General features: G+C 37.8%; 1 protein-coding gene across 3 annotated transcripts in view; it reads left to right on the top strand.

Annotated features, from left to right (window-relative positions):
- ASB3 (ankyrin repeat and SOCS box containing 3) overlaps window positions 1-18,340 on the top strand; it is a 108,190-nt gene that overhangs the window by 23,889 nt on the left and 65,961 nt on the right. Inside the window, exons 1-3 of one of the 3 annotated variants that reach the window (XM_004775688.3) lie at window positions 25-550; window positions 3,716-3,924; window positions 14,566-14,724. In XM_004775688.3, the coding sequence (XP_004775745.1) occupies window positions 3,729-3,924; window positions 14,566-14,724 (355 nt within the window). In that variant the 5' untranslated portion in view covers window positions 25-550; window positions 3,716-3,728. Of the gene's footprint in view, window positions 1-24; window positions 551-3,715; window positions 3,925-14,565; window positions 14,725-18,340 lie in introns of those variants that run through there. The other 2 variants (XM_004775689.3, XM_004775686.3) reach the window with 2 other exon arrangements.

Here is an 18,340-nt window from a genome sequence, read left to right as displayed (position 1 = left end):
TCAGCGTAATTTTATTTCGTTGCTTAGGTAGGGTATCAAGTAGGAACGCCCTTCCGTATGGATTCCGTAGGATTCTTTCGTAGTCGCTGCAACTCACCCTAACCTAGTGCGTCTCTGCAGAGGACTACAATACCCACAATCCTTTCCTGGGATTTGTGACTTGCGGTTGGAATTGTGCGCTTTTGAGCGGGTACAAGGAGAAGCGCCTCGCCTGTAGTCGCTGCCGATACAGTCTAGATACCCGCAAGAGATACAGGGGCACCGCGTTTGGCACGTAGGAAGACATTTTGTTCTTTGAAAACTGGGTTTCTGCCAATTTAACAGCAGCCAGAGGAGCGCGAGCTGTGAATGGCGTATTTGGCTTTATACTTAAAAAACGGAAACAAAACGAAACCAAAAAACTTCTGCCTGTCTTCCTTTTACATAAAGCAGAAAGTGTATCACAGAACTTTTACGACTGTGAAAGAGCTATCGTTTCAACTCATTTAAATTTTACGCGCAAAACGACCTTATTCATCTTCAGTATTCTCAGCTGCTCACTCAGAAAAGGGTAAGCAAAGGTTCTCGCCTCATGCACAGGCTTTAGAAGGGATATGTGGAACTTAAAAATGAATACAGAATTTGAGGTCTGTGTGCATTCTTCTGGGGAAGTAGCTTTATAGCTTTCATGAGTTTCTCCAACAGGTCAAGACTCTAAAAAATGTTAAGATCTGCTGGTTAGAACTACTGCTCCAAAATATTTTTTTTAGGGAACTCACTTGGACCAACACGGCTGTGTTTCTGAGTGTAAAAAGAGAAGCTTTAGCAAATTCTTGTTCTCTCTTGAGGATTTATTTCTATTTCACAGTCTTTAGCTACATAAAAGAATTTTAGAACACCCAGATTCGAAGAGTATTATTTGAACTCTTAAGAAACCAGCAGGAAACTGCTACAAAAACGAAACAAAACAAACTTAGCTTAAGAATCACCAGGTCCTTTAATTTATTACCCAACTTTAAGTTTCACATCGCCTGGAATGTTTGGTTTCTACCAACTCTGAACTTTTTCGAAAGATTTCAAATATATGGAAACAATTTTTAAAAAGTATAGTCATCACTCATATACTCTCCACTTGGATCCAATAACTGACATTTTGCCAGCTTACTTTTTTCTCTATATATACTTTTTAATTTAAAACATTTGAAGTAAGTTGCATGTGTTACTTTTCACTGCTAAATACGTAAAGAATAAGGACTTTCTCCTAATAACCACAATGCCATTATCACATCTAAGAAAATTAACAAAACTGCATCACCAAATATATATTACATATTCAGATTTCCTTAATTGTCTCACAATTGCTTTTTGTAGCTGATACTCTGATACTGCTTTCACCATCCAGGATCCATTTAAAGTTTATATATCACATTTGGTTGTTTGACCTTGTACTCATTCAGTCAAGAGCATGTAAAGGCTTTTATTAGAAAGACATCTTGTATACAGTTTATGTGTATTAACTAGTTGTAATTAAGGGTTGAGGGGAGTGATTATGCTGTGATAGTACATTTCTTTTGGCTTCTCCTTCCCTTAAGAGGTTCAAAGATATTACCCAGTTCTGATTTTTTTTTTCAGGTTATTGCCTGTTAATCTAGATCCGTTAACATTATTCGTAACTGTGAGAAAAGCCAGTAAATTTGGAAAGGGATTCATACTTGTTTTTCCTCGAACGCTCTTTTTTAATGTCTTTGGAGGGGTATTCTTATGTGTGTGTGTTTTTCCTACATAGAAACAGTTCTTGTATTAGGTGGTGAATATGCCATAAATTTGCCGTATATGTGTGGTCTTTTCATTTTTTGTGAAACTTGGATATAATGGCCTTAGCTGGGAATTAGCATCTTTCAACAAAGTGTAGCCTAGCATTCAAGGTTCTGCACAGTTTGGCATTCAGCTACCTCTGTAAGCTCCTTTTTCTCCTGTTCTTTGTTTAGCTAATCCTCCTTCAAAAGTGAGCTAATTGTTTCCCTTACTTGCTGGCCCTAATTCATCCTTGCTTGTTCATTTACATAATGTTTGTTGTGTTTCTCCTTCTGCCATCGAATGCCCTTCTCCCCTTTTTCTCATTGTCAGATCCTCCGCATACTTTAGGAGCCAGCTCATATTCCTCACAAATTTAAGTAGTTTCTCCCTTCTTTGACTACCCCTGAACTTCTCTTGGAGTACTTTCTTCTTTTTGTTTTGAATAACATGTGTTTATCATTTCTCTGAGTCTGTGTCATCTTTATATCCACCACATTACTGATGACTAGTTGGTGCACAGTAAATAACCGTCAACTGCATAATTAAATGTGTGATAAAAATATTCACTTTCCTAGTAAGGGACCAGTTGATCCAATCAGACTTATCCATAGTGTACTGTTAGCTGTTTGGCGCACTAGAGAATCTACTTCTGCAGTTACAGCTTTCTATTTAAATGTGACCATGGATAAATTTAAATTTCCTATAGGAAATTCTATGCACTCCCTTTTAACCTCTCCTTTTAAAGATTTTACTTATTTATTTGACAGAGAAAGAGAGAGCAAACACAAGTGGGGGGAGAGGGATAGCAGAGGGACAGGAAGAAGCAGGCTCCCCACGGAACAGGGTGCCTGACTTGGGGCTTGATCCCAGGACCCATGATTCCTGGGATCATGATGTGAGCCAAAGGCAGACATCCAACCGACTGAGCCACCCAGGCACCCCTTAACTTCTTATAAAACCTTCGTTTTCTGGAAAAAGTATTTAGAATGTGGTTCTAGAAAGTTTTCACCTGTATTAGACTAGACATGTCGGCATTTCCAGAACCACCTCCTAAAATCATTAGAAAAAATCAGGAAGGCTGGGCTAGGAGTGCTACTGTGAAGGATTGCCCCTTGGGAGGTAACTCTTCCCCTAAGAATCCTGAACCTTAGCATCCTAGTGTAATTAACAAGAAACTGTCTTTGTGAGAATCATACTGAGAGCTATAATGGGAGAACATAGAATGAGGAAGATGATGAGGAAGAGGCACTAATGCAGTCAAGAACTTTCTAGGCTGGTATAGGAAAGCTAGACTCATCTTTTTATGATGCTCTTGTTCATTTCAGTATATTCAATATATTCCATCAGTGGGACTGTTTCATCAAGGAAAGAGAACATGAATGTTAGTCTCTTTTGGAAAGGACCAGAAGAAAAACTACAGTTTTTACTTATCTTTGTTTTTCCCTTTTGTTCATTCCTTTTCTAGCTTTTTTGGGTCTAGCTTTTTCCTGGAGAGGACTGCAAATTAATTCTTGAGGCTGAGCATTGCTGTTAGCTAAATGGCCATCTCTATGTAATAGAGTACACATTTGGGATTAACTGCAGGTGTTTAACTCCTTCATCTACAGAGTTCCAGTGAAGGCACTTTGGCGGATATGAACAGGAGCAGAAGCTTGCAGGAAGGAGCTGCTCAGACATTTCCAGAAGTGGAATGATAGAACACTTGAAACTCTCTTGATATCTTTAATAAGAGCATTCCAAGGAATCCCAGTTCCCCAAAGACACTTCATGGTTTAGGCTCTAGAAGAGGCTGTGTCTTGACAGGTTGCTTTCTCCACCTCAGGATTTTCCACAGCGGTCTTGTGACAGATGCAGGACAGGCCTGCTTCGATCTGCTAATCTCTAGGAGTGCAGTGTTGTTTTATTGTCTATAGTGTTTTCTTTCTGCCTTGTTTTGTAGACTGGTCAAAAGAATGGATTTTACAGAGGCTTACTCTGACACATGCTCCACCGTTGGACTTGCTGCCAGAGAAGGCAATGTTAAAGTCTTAAGAAAACTGCTCAAAAAGGGACGTAGCGTTGATGTTGCTGATAACAGGGGATGGATGCCAATTCACGAAGCAGCTTATCACAACTCTGTAGAATGTTTACGGATGTTAATTCATGCAGGTAAAGTAAATTCAAGGTATGGGAGGCTGGGCCTACAAGCTGGATTAATAAAACAAAAAAATGGCAATATATGATTTATTAACGGTAGTGTTTGTTTTCTTTTTCTTTGACTCATAAAAGAACTGCCTGTGCATTATTAAGAATGGTAAGATTGCCTGCCTTGGGTTATATAAGTATGGTGTTTGAGCTGGATATCTGTAAATGTTGTCCTTGATACGTAACTTGCTGTGCCTGGCCCATTTTTACTGTCTGAGCTTTTTTTTTTTTTTTAAAGATTTTATTTATTTATTTGACAGAGAGAAATCACAAGTAGACGGAGAAGCAGGCAGAGAGAGAGAGAGGGAAGCAGGCTCCCTGCTGAGCAGAGAGCCTGATGTGGGACTCCATCCCAGGACCCCGAGATCATGACCCGAGCCGGAGGCAATGGCTTAACCCACTGAGCCACCCAGGCACCCCTGTCTGAGCTCTTTTTTTTTTTTAAAGATTTTATTTATTTATTTGACAGAGAGAAATCACAAGTAGTCGGAGAGGCAGGCAGAGAGAGAGAGAGGGAAGCAGGCTCCCTGCTGAGCAGAGAGCCCCATGCGGGACTCGATCCCAGGACCCTGAAATCACGACCTGAGCCGAAGGCAGTCGTCCAACCAACTGAGCCACCCAGGCGCCCTGTCTGAGCTCTTTTAATTAAGCATTTGGTTGTTACTAGTCATGTTTATTCCTTCTTCCTTTTCCAAACAGAAGGAACAATGTTACTGGAATTGAGGGTGTGTGTGCTTGGGTTGAATTAGTCTTTTTTTTTTAAGTACTTTTCAGTTTTCTTAATTTCAGGACTCTTTCCAATTACTTTTTGTATTTTTTTTTTTTAATCTGAGGTCACATTAGAGAAGAGGATAGACAAGGTCCCTGCCTTTATGGTGCTTAAATTCCTATCAGGGGAGACAGACAACACCTAAACATTTAAACAAGATAATTTCAAAATATAAAAGTATTGTGGGGAGAATAAAAGGGTAATGAGACAGAGACTAGCCATGTGCTATTGTGCATCTCTTTCCAATTCTGTCTTCAGTTGACTTCATGCTTGTAACCTGAGATCAGTCAGGTGGGAATATTTACATGGCAGAGGTCAACCGGTACTGTAAACCAAAGCTGTAAATTTGAGCTTTTTTCCCCTTTCTGAGAGCCAGTGATATATTTGTCAGCTCACTACTGAGAAAAGGGCTCAGTAAAAAAGACTACATGAGATTGTGACAGGAGATGGTGGGTGGGGGTGATGGGGATAATGGTGAGTGAGTATTGCTTTTTAACAGTCCTTGTACTAGGTACTTGATTTACATTGTTTAATATGTACCAACGCTCAGAGAAGTTGACTTATCCAAAGATTACGTAATAAACTAGAACCCATTTCTTTCTGATTCTAAAGCCCACTTTTTTTTCACTATAGCATGCTTCTAACCTTTAATCAAAGTAAACATTTTTAACATCTAGGTAATTTAACTGAGATTGAATGTTAAACTCTGTTGTAACAGTCAGTGAAGCATGCTACTCAAAATTTAGCTACTCAAAATTTAGACTTCTGGTGCCATATTTCATCAGAATTACTAACTCATGGCTTCATGGGTGGGAAATAAAATAATTCTTCCATTTTTGGGGAGCACTGATTTTTATTTGTTTTGTTTTAAGGAATGAGGGATGGCAAGGCTAAATTCCCCCAGTAATAATACAGGAGGTTCATTTGACTGCTGGGCCCATGTTCTAGAGTCTGTTATAGTTGACTCTTAGAAGGTAGTAGAAAAATAGACTTTATGCCCTAAATTTTAAAAACTTGATATGCAGTTTTCAGAATTTGAAGTTAATTCTATAGCTTGAATTCCCAGACTAGTGATAAATAAAGGCATGAATTTAAATACTCTTTTCTAGTTAAAAAGGTCAATCCCAATGTTTTTTTCTCCCCACAGCAGGTTAGTAGTGTTTATGTTACAGTTTTTTGTATAGCTGCAGAATAAACTTAGGCATGCTTTTGACTAAATGTATTTGAATGGGTTGTTCAAGTCATCTGTGTTTTCTGTTAGAAATCTTAAGGGTCACTTTCATTTTTAATGATTATTCTTTTTTTATGCTTGTTGTTTTAGGAGGATAAGATACCCCCATGTAGTTAACTATCGTGAATAGTTGATATAAATTGTCAAATAAAAAATTCTCACTGTATTTTTATTAGAGTTCACTGTTATGAAACAAACTTTGGATAAATCTGATTCACCTGTAGTTTGTATACCAGGATTAGGAAGTAGGGTGTGTAGAGAACAGGAAGCAGCTATAGGACTTGTTTTAGGTGGTGACATTTTTGGTCTCAGTCTTCCGTGAGCTTGGTTGTTCTTTGTAGTTGGAACTAGTGCCCAAAATTCTGTCACATCTGATTATTGATTAACTAGGAAAAAACTGGAATGAGGCAGAAAGGCTGTATAGCCTATTGGTCACTTTAAAAAATGTTCTATATGTTCTTATGGCCCATCCCCCCCCTTGGAAATTAACTAAAGTCCATAGTTTATTCAGATCCCCTGTCTTTATTTTAATTATTTTATTTTATTTTTTAAATTAACATATAATGTATTATTTGTTTCAGGGGTACAGATCTCTGAATCATCAGTCTTACACAATTCACAGTGCTCACCATAGAATTAATTTATTTTTTAAAGATTTAATTTATTTATTTGTCAGAGAGTGAGAGAGAGCATGCACAAGCAGGGAGAGCAGCAAGAAGAGGGAGAAGCAGGTTCACCCCTGAGCAAGTAGCCTCATGTGGGACTTGATCCCAAAAACCTGGGATCATGACCTGAGCCAAAAGCAGGTGCTTAACCAACTGATCCACCCAGGAGTCCCTAGATCCTTTTAAAAAAAAAATAACAGTTTAAACTTACCTGGATGATTCAAGTTCAGGAACATTGACCAGTGAGGAACAGTAGCTGCTTACTTTGTAAAAGGTCTAGCTAGGGTATAGCTACGTGTGAGTATGTATTTTATTTTTTGTTATGTTTTATTTGCCACCATGTAGTACATCATTAGTTTTTGATGTAGTGTTCAGCGATTCATTAGTTAAGTGTAGCACCCAGTGCTTATCACAACATGGGCCCTCCTTAATACTCATCACCTGGCTACCCCATGTCCCCAACCCCTTCCTTCTGAAACCCTCAGTTTCCTGGAGTCCATAGTCTCTCATGGTTTGTCTCCCTCTCTTATTTCTTCCCCTTCACATTCAGTTTTCCTTCCCTTCCCCAGTGGTCTTCTGTGCTGCTCTTTATGTTCCACATATGAGTGAAACCATATGATAAATGTCTTTCTCTGCCTGACTTGCTTCACTCAGCGTCATCCCTTCCAGTTCCAGCCATGTTGATGTGAATGGTGGGTATTCATCCTTTCTGATGGTTGAGTAATATTCCGTTATATATATGTTCCACATCTTCTTCTTCTTCTTCTTTTTTTTTTTTTGAAGATTTATTTATTTATTTGAGAGAGAGGCAATAAAGGAGAGCATGGGCGAGGAGAAGGTCAGAGGGAGAAGCAGACTCCCCGTGGAGCTGGGAGCCCGATGCGGGACTCGATCCCGGGACTCTGGGATCATGACCCGAGCCGAAAGCAGTCATCCAACCAACTGAGCCACCCAGGCATCCCTGTTCCACATCTTCTTTATCCATTCATCTGTTGGAAGGGCATCTCGGGTCCTTGTGAAGATGTATTTTATTATATTTTTTAAAAGATTTTATTTATTTATTTGACACAGAAAGAGAGAGAGAGAGAGATCACAAGCAGGGGAAGAGGCAGAAGCAGGTTTCCTGCTGAGCAGGGAGCCTGCTGTGTGGCTTGATCCCAGGACCCTGGGACCACAACCTGAGCCAAAGGCAGATGCCAACCAGCTGAGCCACTCAGGTGCCCCTGAGGATGTATTTTAAAATAATGATGAAATACAGGGGTTTTTAGTCTTTAGGAGTGAAGTAAGGTCTCTTTTGCTTATTGCTGACAGTAGCATCTTTTATATCTATACCAGTTAACTTGGTATTCTGGGTTAATCTTAAAAGTTTCCAAAGCAAGTATGACATTTCTGTTATTCTTTATACTTGCTATATACTGTGTTTTATTTAATTCATAATTCTCTTATCTTTTATAGCTCTTCTGGTGTACATAGAGTGTCTTTTATTATATAATTTCTATCTTCTTGAACTTCATTTAATATTAGTGAACTGCCAGAGATTCTTAAAACATACCTTTTATTAGTGTGCTAAAGTTATGGAAGTGCTCAGGCCTACACAAAAAGAATGGAAGCATTTCAGATATTTAGAAGGTTGTGCTTTACTGTCTCTTCAGTTTAGATCCAGAATCTAGCCTAAGGATCATACATGGTCTTCTCATTCACGTTGGAGAAGAGCATTCAATTGCTGTATGGATTACTTAGAAATTTAATACACATGTATATTTTTTTCACTTTACCTTTCTATTTGAAGTATTAATATAAATAACAGATTTGCTTGTCTTCTTTCCTGTACTGGAAGTTTATGTGATAGATACTGAGATTTTGTGCATTTTTTCATCTTGGAGGACAATAATGATCTTCAGTGGCTGTTAATCATGCCATTCGATATTAAACCACTTACTAATTAAAGGTCACTTAAAATCTTGTAATTAACTGTAGCATATCCACCAATAAATATTTTTATTTGGCAAATATGTGAACTAATTCGTAGTACTTTTCATTAGTTCCTGTTAGAAAAATATTATGCTGTCATACGAGGTATGATAACAGATGCTGAAGATCATTAGGTAAAGACCAGTGTAGCAGTGATGAAGAGCTGTGTTCAGATGGACCTGGGTTCTGCTAACTCTGCCACTTTATTGGTGTGGTCTTAGACAGGTCTTTTAACTTCTTGGTGTCTCTGTTTCATCTATAAGATTAGAAATATTCCAACATTTCAGGGGCGACTGGGTGGCTCAGTCTTTTAAGTGTCTGCTTTTGGCTTAGGTCATGATCCCAGGGTCCTGGGATCTAGCCCCATGTTGGGCTCCCTGCTCAGTGGGGAGTCTGCTTCTCCTTCTGCACTCCCGCCCCCCGCCACTCCTATTCTCTCTCTCTCAAATAAGTAAAATCTTCAAAAAAAAAAAAAAAAATTCCAGCATTCCAGCTCAGGCCAGAAGCTGTGGGCCATCTTTAATTACTTTGTTTTTCTTATATTCCTCACCCAATCAGCAAATCTTTATGTGTGTATGTGTGTGTGTGTGTGTGTATCTGTGTGTGACTACATGTAACATATATTCATATCATTTCTCACTACTTCAGAACCACTGAGATCTTGGACTGAACCACATATCTCTTGGCTTACATTGCTGTAATAGCATTCTAACAAATCTGTTTCTGCTTTTGCTTCTTCCATGTCCTACCACAGTCTAGTCTTAGTGTATCAGAACATTTTACAATATGTCAGACTAATGTCCTTCTCTTATGCTGAGAACTCTGCAGTTGCTGAGAACTCTGCAGTAGCTCCTCATTTCATTCTGAGTTAAAGAACTGTTGCATGGTGTTTCATAGAGTATATGTAATGTATTTGATCATTCTTCTGTTGATAGGCATCTTGTTTCCTGAAATTTTGCTATTATAAGTCATGCTTCAGTTAACATCCTTATAACTTTGTCCACATGGGTGTGTCTATAGGATAGAGTTTGAGAAGTGATGTTACTGGAACAAAAAATATACAGGGGTGCCTGGGTGGTTCAGTGGGTTAAGCCATTGCCTTCGGCTCGGGTCATGATCTCGGGGTCCTGGGATCGAGTCCCACATCGGGCTCTCTGCTCAGCAGGGAGCCTGCTTCCCTCTCTCTCTCTCTGGTTTTGACTCTTGGTTTTGTCTCAGATCTTGATCTCACTGTTGTGGGATTGAGCCCCGAGTTGGGCTCTGGGCTCATTGCAGAGTCTGCTTCAGATTCTCTCCCTCTCACATGTTCTCTCAAATAAATAAATAAATAAATAAAATCTTTTTTTTTTTTTTTTTTTTTTTTTAGATTTTATTTATTTGTCATAGAGAGAGAAGCAAGAGCGAGCACAGGCAGACAGTGTCAGGCAGAGGCAGAGGGAGAAGCAGGCTCCCTCCCAAGCAAGGAGTCCGATGTGGGACTCCATTTCAGGACGCTGGGATCATGACCTGAGCCAAAGGCAGCCGCCTAACCAACTGAGCCACCCAGGCGTCCCAATAAAATCTTTTAAAAAAAGAAATATGCAAAGTTAAAATATTGATAGACACTGCTAAACTATTCATAATATTAATCAGAAAATTTCAGTAAGGAATGAAAAATGATTCAAACTAGCTTGCACAAAGATGTGTATGAGCACCAGGTGTTGTGTATAAGTATTGAATCACTAAATTGTATGCCTGAAACTGATATTACACTGTATATTAACTAACTGGAATTTAAATAAAAATTTAAAAGAAAAACTTAAAAAAAAAAAAAGAAGGGGGGGTCCCTGATTGGCTCAGTCGGTTAAGTGCCTTTGGCTTAGGTAATGATCCCAGTCTCCTGGAATCGAGTCCCACATCATGCTCTCTGCTGAGCAGGGAGCCTGCTTCTCCCTCTGTCCCCCACCCCACCCCTCTGGTGCACTCTCTCACTTTCTCTCTCTCTTACTTGTTTTTTAAATAAAAATCTTTAAAAAAAAAAAGAAAAGGAGGATAAGAGTGGTAGGTCCCTTTAGGAATTGCTGGATGCTTTTATTGAAACGATGTCAACAGGACTCAGGGTCTTACTTTTTCTTATCTCTGCATTTCTCTTATGTTCATTGTATCCTCCTTGTAGCTGTTCTCTTTGGAGACAACCTTTTCTTAGAATTCCTAAATAGGGCACCTGGGTGGCTCAGTGGGTTAAGCCGCTACCTTCAGCTCAGGTCATGATCTCAGGGTTCTGGGATCGAGTCCCGCATCGGGCTCTCTGCTCAGCAGGGAGCCTGCTTCCCTCTCTCTCTGCCTGCCTCTCCATCTACTTGTTATTTCTCTCTCTGTCAAATAAATAAATAAAATCTTAAAAAAAAAAAAAAGAATTCCTAAATAAAGCACAATGAGATGATGCACATTGTGCAAAGTATGTGACAACGTAAACTACCTAAAATGGACAGTCACCACTCATTGTGATTGGCACATGTTATTTGTTTAGTCATCAAATTGTTGCCCAGGTGTTGAGGTTCTGATCTTAATACTTAACCTGTGTTAACTTCTACTTAAATATTTAACCTCTACTTAAAACCATGTGCTTTTGCTTTCCTTCTTAGGGCTTTGCAGAAAAATAAAGTCTATTATCTTTCACTGAAACAAGTAAGCAAGTTTACTATTTATAAGTAAAGGGACACTTTGGGTTAGGAAACATAAGGTTGTGGTATCATTGCCAGAATGTTAAAGTCAACTCTTGTCATTGCCGTACAGGCATCAGATAGCTGGCATTGGTCCAGCAGACACGGCCCCAATCGTGAAAGTGCAGCCACGGAAGAACTTGCAGGTTGTTATAAAAGAACTGAAGTGCCTATTATGGGTTTGTTCACTATGAAGTCTTCAATGCCTTTATGTTTAAAATTTTAATAAGTAGAATAGAAGCAGAAACTACTTTGCCTTCCAATGAGAAGTGGAGGTTAAGGCATTAAAAACCGAGTATTATGAGCTATTTCCCCAAGAATCCTTTTAAGGAAAGGAAGACAGAGAGGTGGTTGATAGTGCAGTCCAAGATAGATAAGATCCCTTTGGTTCCCTCATACCAGTTAAGGAGGGCAGGATACTATTGGAATTTCCAAAATCAATTTATACTGGGTCCTGATGGTTTTCTTAAAATGTTATTTTGGAGCAGCACCTGGGGGCACAGGCGGTTAAGCATCTGACTTGGTTTCAGCTAGGGTCCTGATCTCAGGGTTGTGGGATCAAGCCCTGCATTGGGCTCCGTGCTCAGTGTGGAGTCCGCTTAAGGTTCTCTCCCTCTGCCCCTCCTTCATGTGTACACACTTGCACGCTCTCTCTCTTTTAAGTAAATAAATCTTTAAAATGACGTTTTGGGGGAAAAATGTTTTGGAGACTTTCCCAAATTTCTAACAACTGTGACAGTACATAATTATTGTAATTCTGTTGAACCCCATTGAGGGTTTAGGCCAGCTGTTTTGTTTTTGTTTTACTGTTAAGGAACCTGTACTTCAGAGAGTTTGAATAATTTGCCCAAAGGCTAATCCAATAGAGAATTGGTGGAGCCAGGATTGCAGCCCAAATCTTCTAACTCCAAATCTACTCTGTTTCCCAGATTGTTTTACTTTCCTGATCCAGTGGTTTTAGAGTTAGCTATTTAAATGTATCTATTTTTTTCTATAGGTAAAATCTTTTAGGATCTCAATTTAGTAGTTAACTGACTTCACTCTTTTTCCTCCTGAGTGAGAAGTGCCTTTTCTTTATTTCATAGTTAATTGTACAGGTGTTTTTATTTCACTTTCCTAAGATGGGTGTGTGTACAAATCACTAAGGGTGGCCATCACCTAAGTGGGAATTTAGCTCCTTTCCTTGGGGGGGGAATATCTACATAAATTATATGGAAGTTTTCTGATGTTTAGAATATCTCCTCTCTTCCATTTATTCAATCACTTATATATGCCAGGACTCATATGTATTAACTTTATACATTGGGTTCTAATTGAATATGATTTTGCTGATTTTGTTGCTCAGATTGTTCTGTCTTTTGTCATTGAGTGCTCTTTCAGATTGGCTCTTGTGTTTCTTTGATGGGTCTCCATGTATTTGTTTTTGTTTTTTAAAGCTTTTGTTTATGTGAGAGAGAGCAGCAGCGGGAGAGGCAGTGGGAGAAGGAGAAGCAGGCTCCTTGCTGAGCAAGGAGCCCTATGCGGAGGTTGTACTCTGGACTCTGGGATCATGCATGACCTGAGCCAAAGGCAGATGCTTAACTGACTGAGCCCACCCAGGCACCTCCCCACCTCCATGTTTTATTTTTTTGAACACTTCTTTTACTTGGTGAACTTGGAAGATGCACCAGGCTCATTTTGTATATTCTTTGTGCCACCCCTGGAATCAGCCTTTTTCTTAAGAGCCTGTTTCCTTTGAGAATGGTACTCAAAATTAAGATCTGGGCACTGAGTATGCTTAAGGCTACTGGCATGTCTTTACTTTTAAGCCCCTTTAGCAGACAGAGCTAGGAAATATATTTATTATAACCTATATGTATACACATATTTATAAGTATCTCTGTATCTATCCATCTGTATCTGTATTAAAGCTAAATCCAAGTTCATTGACATCTGGATTCTGATCCAGTACCATATGGTTCATTCTAGCTTTCTTCTTTTCTTCTCTGTAACCTCCCTTCTCAAAAGTGAGACCATCTTTGTCTACCATACATTCATTTGCTTATTTGATCTTATTGTACATAGATAGTGGTTTCAGAATTGTTAATCTTTTGCCCTGCGAAAAACAACTTTATCAACTGGACTACACTGTGTATGTACAATTCCTTTTGTCTTTAGCCTTACAGTTTCTAGTCATGATGGAACCATTTTCTAATGGGTCATCCATTTGTAATCCAGTTAGATGCTTTTGTCGCAGTCCCATTCCATCCTGAGATTTTTAAATGGCTAGGATTAAGCCTTATCTCTTTTTCTCCTTTCTCAGTGGAAGAGAACATAGCCATCATCTCTTCTCTTCTTGCTTCTGCTGACTCTTCCTCCTCTTCTCCCTCAGGCACCCTCCTCTTCCCTTGTGTCAATGCCACTTTGTTTTGCTTATTCTAACTTTAAGATCCGGATTAGTATATAGGGTAAGTCCAGTCTCCTCTCAGTACTTGCTTTCTTTATTTTTCTAACTTCTTTGTTATTCTGACCTGCCAACTCCTACCCCTATTAACTTTAGTCACTTTACCAAGTATAAAACCAATCAACCAAAGAACTGCCAGTTCTTTTGGCATTTTGATTAGAATTGTAATAAATTTATTAATTATTTTGGGAAGAATGAGCATCTTTAGAATATCAAGATTTCTGTGTTTTTGAGCTGTCTGTGTTTCTATATATATCTGTATGTTCCTGGTTTTTGTCTTAACCTTTTTTTTTAATATTTTTTTAACCTTTTTTTTTTAATATCTGAATAAAGGTCAGTTTCTGACTAATCTGGAAACACTGTTTTTGTGATATGAACTACCCTCATGTTATTAGTTGAGTACAAGGAAGTAATGCTTGAGATGAGACCATTTCTCTCATAGAAACTTAGAAATAAAAAAATTTATCAGTTTTTCAGTAAATCATGTTTAAGCAAATATATGGTGCTACATCCTCTTCAGACCTTGCTTTTGTGTTACCTTTCAATTTCTGTCACACTCCCCTTCCCTTACCCATCAAAAATTAGAGAATAGAAAATGAGTTTGTGGGCAGAATTTGTATGTTAAGAATACCAGAGAGCTTTTCACAGCAAGACGCCTATAGAACTTTTTAAAAAATTTTCTAGAGAGTTTTAAACTCAGACCTCCCATTTATAATTGTATTTTAATATTGCACTAAATTCTTCTTGATGTCTTTGCTTTTTAATCACAAGAAATAGCAGTGATATCTTCCAGTTGACCTTTTTTTTTTTTTATTTATACATAGATTCGTCTGAAAACTACATTAAGACAAAGACTTTTGAGGGCTTCTGTGCATTACATCTTGCTGCAAGTCAAGGACATTGGAAGATTGTACAGATTCTTTTAGAAGCTGGGGCAGATCCTAATGCAACTACTTTAGAGGAAACCACACCACTGTTTTTAGGTGAAGTATGCTATTTTTGGTATAGATGTCATTTTTTATTTTTTATTAATTTTTTTGTTAAAGAAACTAAACTTAATTTCCCCTCAAGCTGTTGTACTACAATATTTTCGTTTACAAATATTATATTGCCACTTCTTTGATTCTGAAACTGAAAAAGTATCCCTGTTGTTTTTCACCCTTCGGTAATAGCATCTGGAAATATTTTCCAAACATTTGCTTAAAGTTGTAGAATCTTCTGAATTTTAGTCACCATCATTGTTCTCAATATTGTTCTGAAGACTGGATAGTTTAAATTGTAGCAGTAGTTGTAAGGTTACTTATAAATGTTTTATTTGCTTTTGCTTTTTCTTTGTATTAAGAAATTGAGGTTTTATGGAAGAAATCACCAGCTAATTCTTTAATGTCATTTAATTTGTTGCCTATATAGATTACTATTGAGACTTCTTCAATTATGAACTATTTTTAATTCCTTAAGGACTAAAGGTCAAATTCTAAAGGGCACAGTTCCACTACCTGTTTTCTTTTTCTTCCTTCCCTCTCATTGATCCTGTTTGTCTTTAGGGACATTGTGGCCCATAAAATTTAGTAGAACATGAAAAATCAGGAGAATAAAATAGTTGTGTAGAATCAATGTATCTGGACTGCAATTTTGGTCCTACCATTTGTAATTTGTATGTACATTTATTTACTATAGTTTAGTTTCCTTGCTTGTAAAATGAGAGTATGAGAGTATAGGTACCTACATAGTTTTTATTGGACTGAGAATAAAACGAGGTGCCTATGGAAATACTTTATTTCTTTTGAGCATAATGTGTACTTAAAATTTATGTATAGTAAAAGTCATTCTTCTTAGTGTATAGTTCTGTGAGTTTTGATGTGTGCATAAAATTGCGTAATGACAGTAATGGTCAAGGCACAGAACAGTCCCATCACCTCCCACCCCTCAAATTCCATCATGCTGCCTATTTTATTTCATGCTGCCTATTTTTAATCAACCTCTCCCAAAACTTTACTCCTAACAACCTCTATTTTCCTCCCTGTATTTTGCTTTTTTGCAGAATATCATAAATATATATAGCATAATACAACATGTAACCTTTGAGGCTGACTTCTTTCATTTAGCATAATGCTTTAGGGATTCATAATGTTGTGTTATCAAGAATTCATTCCTTTTTGTTGCTAAGTAGAATTCCATTATATAAATGTACTACAGTTTATCCATTTACCAGTTAATAGACATTTGAGTTGTTTTTAGTATTTGGTGATTGTGAGTAAATTGCTACAAACATTTGCATGTAGGATTTGTTTGAATGTAAGTTTTAATTTCTCTTGAATTAATACTTAGGATTGTGGGGTCATGTGGTAAGTGTATGTTTAAGTGTGGAAAACAATTCAGAAGTTTCTTACAAAGTGACTATACAGCTTGCATTCCCTCCCTCCAGTAATGTAATGATAGCTTCACTTGTCCCACATGCTCGCTAATAGTTACCTTTGACAAATTTTTCTTTTTTGCTTTTAGTGACATTGTGGTTTTAGTTTGTACTTTTTCTGGTTGCTAATGTACTGAACATCTTTTTATGTGATTATTTGCCATCTTTCCTTTTTGTTACCCATTACTTTTGTATTTAGACATTTTATTTTGAAATAGTTTCAGACTTTTGGAAATGTTCTGACACTACAAAGGACTCATACTTTCCCCCTCAGATCTTGTTATTTCACTGTGTTCATTTTACGATTTTATTTCTTTCTCTGTATTTATCCGTGTATTTTTTCTGAACCCTTTGAGATTAAATTATAGACATAATGCTTCTTTACCTATAAATACTGTAGTATGCGTTTCCTAAAAGCAGTGAAATTGTCTTATATGACCGCCATATGATGATCAAAATCAGGAAGTTAACATTGATACAGGTTTGTTATTTAATCTACAGCTCTTATTCAATTTTGCAAATTGTTCCACTAATGTCCTTTATAACAGCAACAAAATTTATTAGTGCAGGATCCAGTCTAGGACATTTGTTAAATTTAGTTGTTAGGTCTCTTTAGCCTCCTATAATTAGGAACAGATTTTCACTCTTCATCTTTTATGATTATAACCTTTTTCTTAGTTTAACATTTTTGAATAATTCAGAACATTTATTTTGTAGAATGTTTTTCAGTTTGGGTTTGTCTGATGTGTTTTTTTTTTTTTTAAAGATTTTATTTATTTATTTGAGAGAGAGACAGTGAGAGAGAGCATGAGCGAGGAGAAGGTCAGAGAGCGAAGCAGACTCCCCATGGAGCTGGGAGCCTGATGTGGGACTCGATCCCGGGACTCCGGGATCATGACCTGAGCCGAAGGCAGTCATCCAACCAACTGAGCCACCCAGGCGTCCCTCTGATGTGTTTTCTTGATAAAATTCTGGTTATGCATTTCTGGCAGGAAAGAATATGACCCATTATCAGGAAGAATATGACCCATTACTGGTGATGTTAATTTATAAAAGTATTTTGAATAGGTAAAATGTATAATTATGAAGATGTTTAATGGAAGCCTTTCTGTAATATAGTTCATATTTCCTTGAGGGAAGATTGCTTTTTTAGCTAAGGTTTTTGTTTTTTGGTTTTTGGTTTTTACATGCGCATGTAACCCACTTTGGATATTGTGTACACAACTACATAGTAAGCTTTCATTGTGGCCTAGCCATGTACAGCCTCTGTTTGGGTTGCTGTCTTTTTTTTTTTTAAAGATTTTATTTGTTTATTTGACAGACAGAGATCACAAGTAGGCAGAGAGAGAGGAGGAAGCAGGCTCCCTGCTGAGCAGAGAGCCTGATGTGGAGCTCCATCCCAGGACCCTGGAATCATGACCTGAGAGGAAGGCAGAGGCTTTAACCCACTGAGCCACCCAGGCGCCCTGAAATCTACCATATAGAGGAATGAACATAATTAGGTCCTATGAAAGAGATAAAAATAAAGTGTTCAAGATATTAAAAGAAGGGGCGCCTGGGTGGCTCAGTGGGTTAAAGCCTCTGCTTTCCGCTCAGGTCATGATCCCAGGTCCTGGGATCGAGCCCCAGATCAGGCTCTCTGCTCAGCAGGGAGCCTGCTTCCCCCTCTCTCTCTGCCTGCCTCTCTGCCTACTTGTGATCTCTCTCTGTCAAATAAATAAATAAAATCTTTAAAAAAAAAGATATTAAAAGAAGGCAATATTATTCCCCTAGACATGTGCATAGTAACTGTACTAATAGTAACTAAAACATTTATTGAGCAGTGTATGTACCAAACTCTATGTCAAGTGTTTTACATGAATTAACTATGTCATAATTTTCACGATGATTCTGAGATATGCACTGTTATTTCTGCTTTCAAAGATGAAGAAGATATAAAAACATTATATTTAGGATCAGAAGAGCTGTATTTGAGTCTTGACCCTGCTGTTGTCTGCACATTGGTTAGAAGAGCACTTATGGAATTGATTTGATGAGCTATTAATAGAATTAATAGATCTTCATTGACAAAAGGGCTCCTGATCAACCTGTGTTTGGGAAGTACTATGTACTGTATTGTATTCCCCAATGTAGAAAAATAAAAAACATTAGCTTTGTAGCTCAATGTGTCCATCCAGAGAGAAGTG

This window comes from Mustela putorius, unplaced genomic scaffold (genome assembly GCF_011764305.1).
Source record: "Mustela putorius furo isolate JIRA1106 unplaced genomic scaffold, ASM1176430v1.1 tig00000224_pilon_pilon_pilon, whole genome shotgun sequence".
NCBI classification, from domain to species: domain Eukaryota; kingdom Metazoa; phylum Chordata; class Mammalia; order Carnivora; family Mustelidae; genus Mustela; species Mustela putorius.
This window is presented reverse-complemented; position numbering and strand designations above follow the sequence as displayed.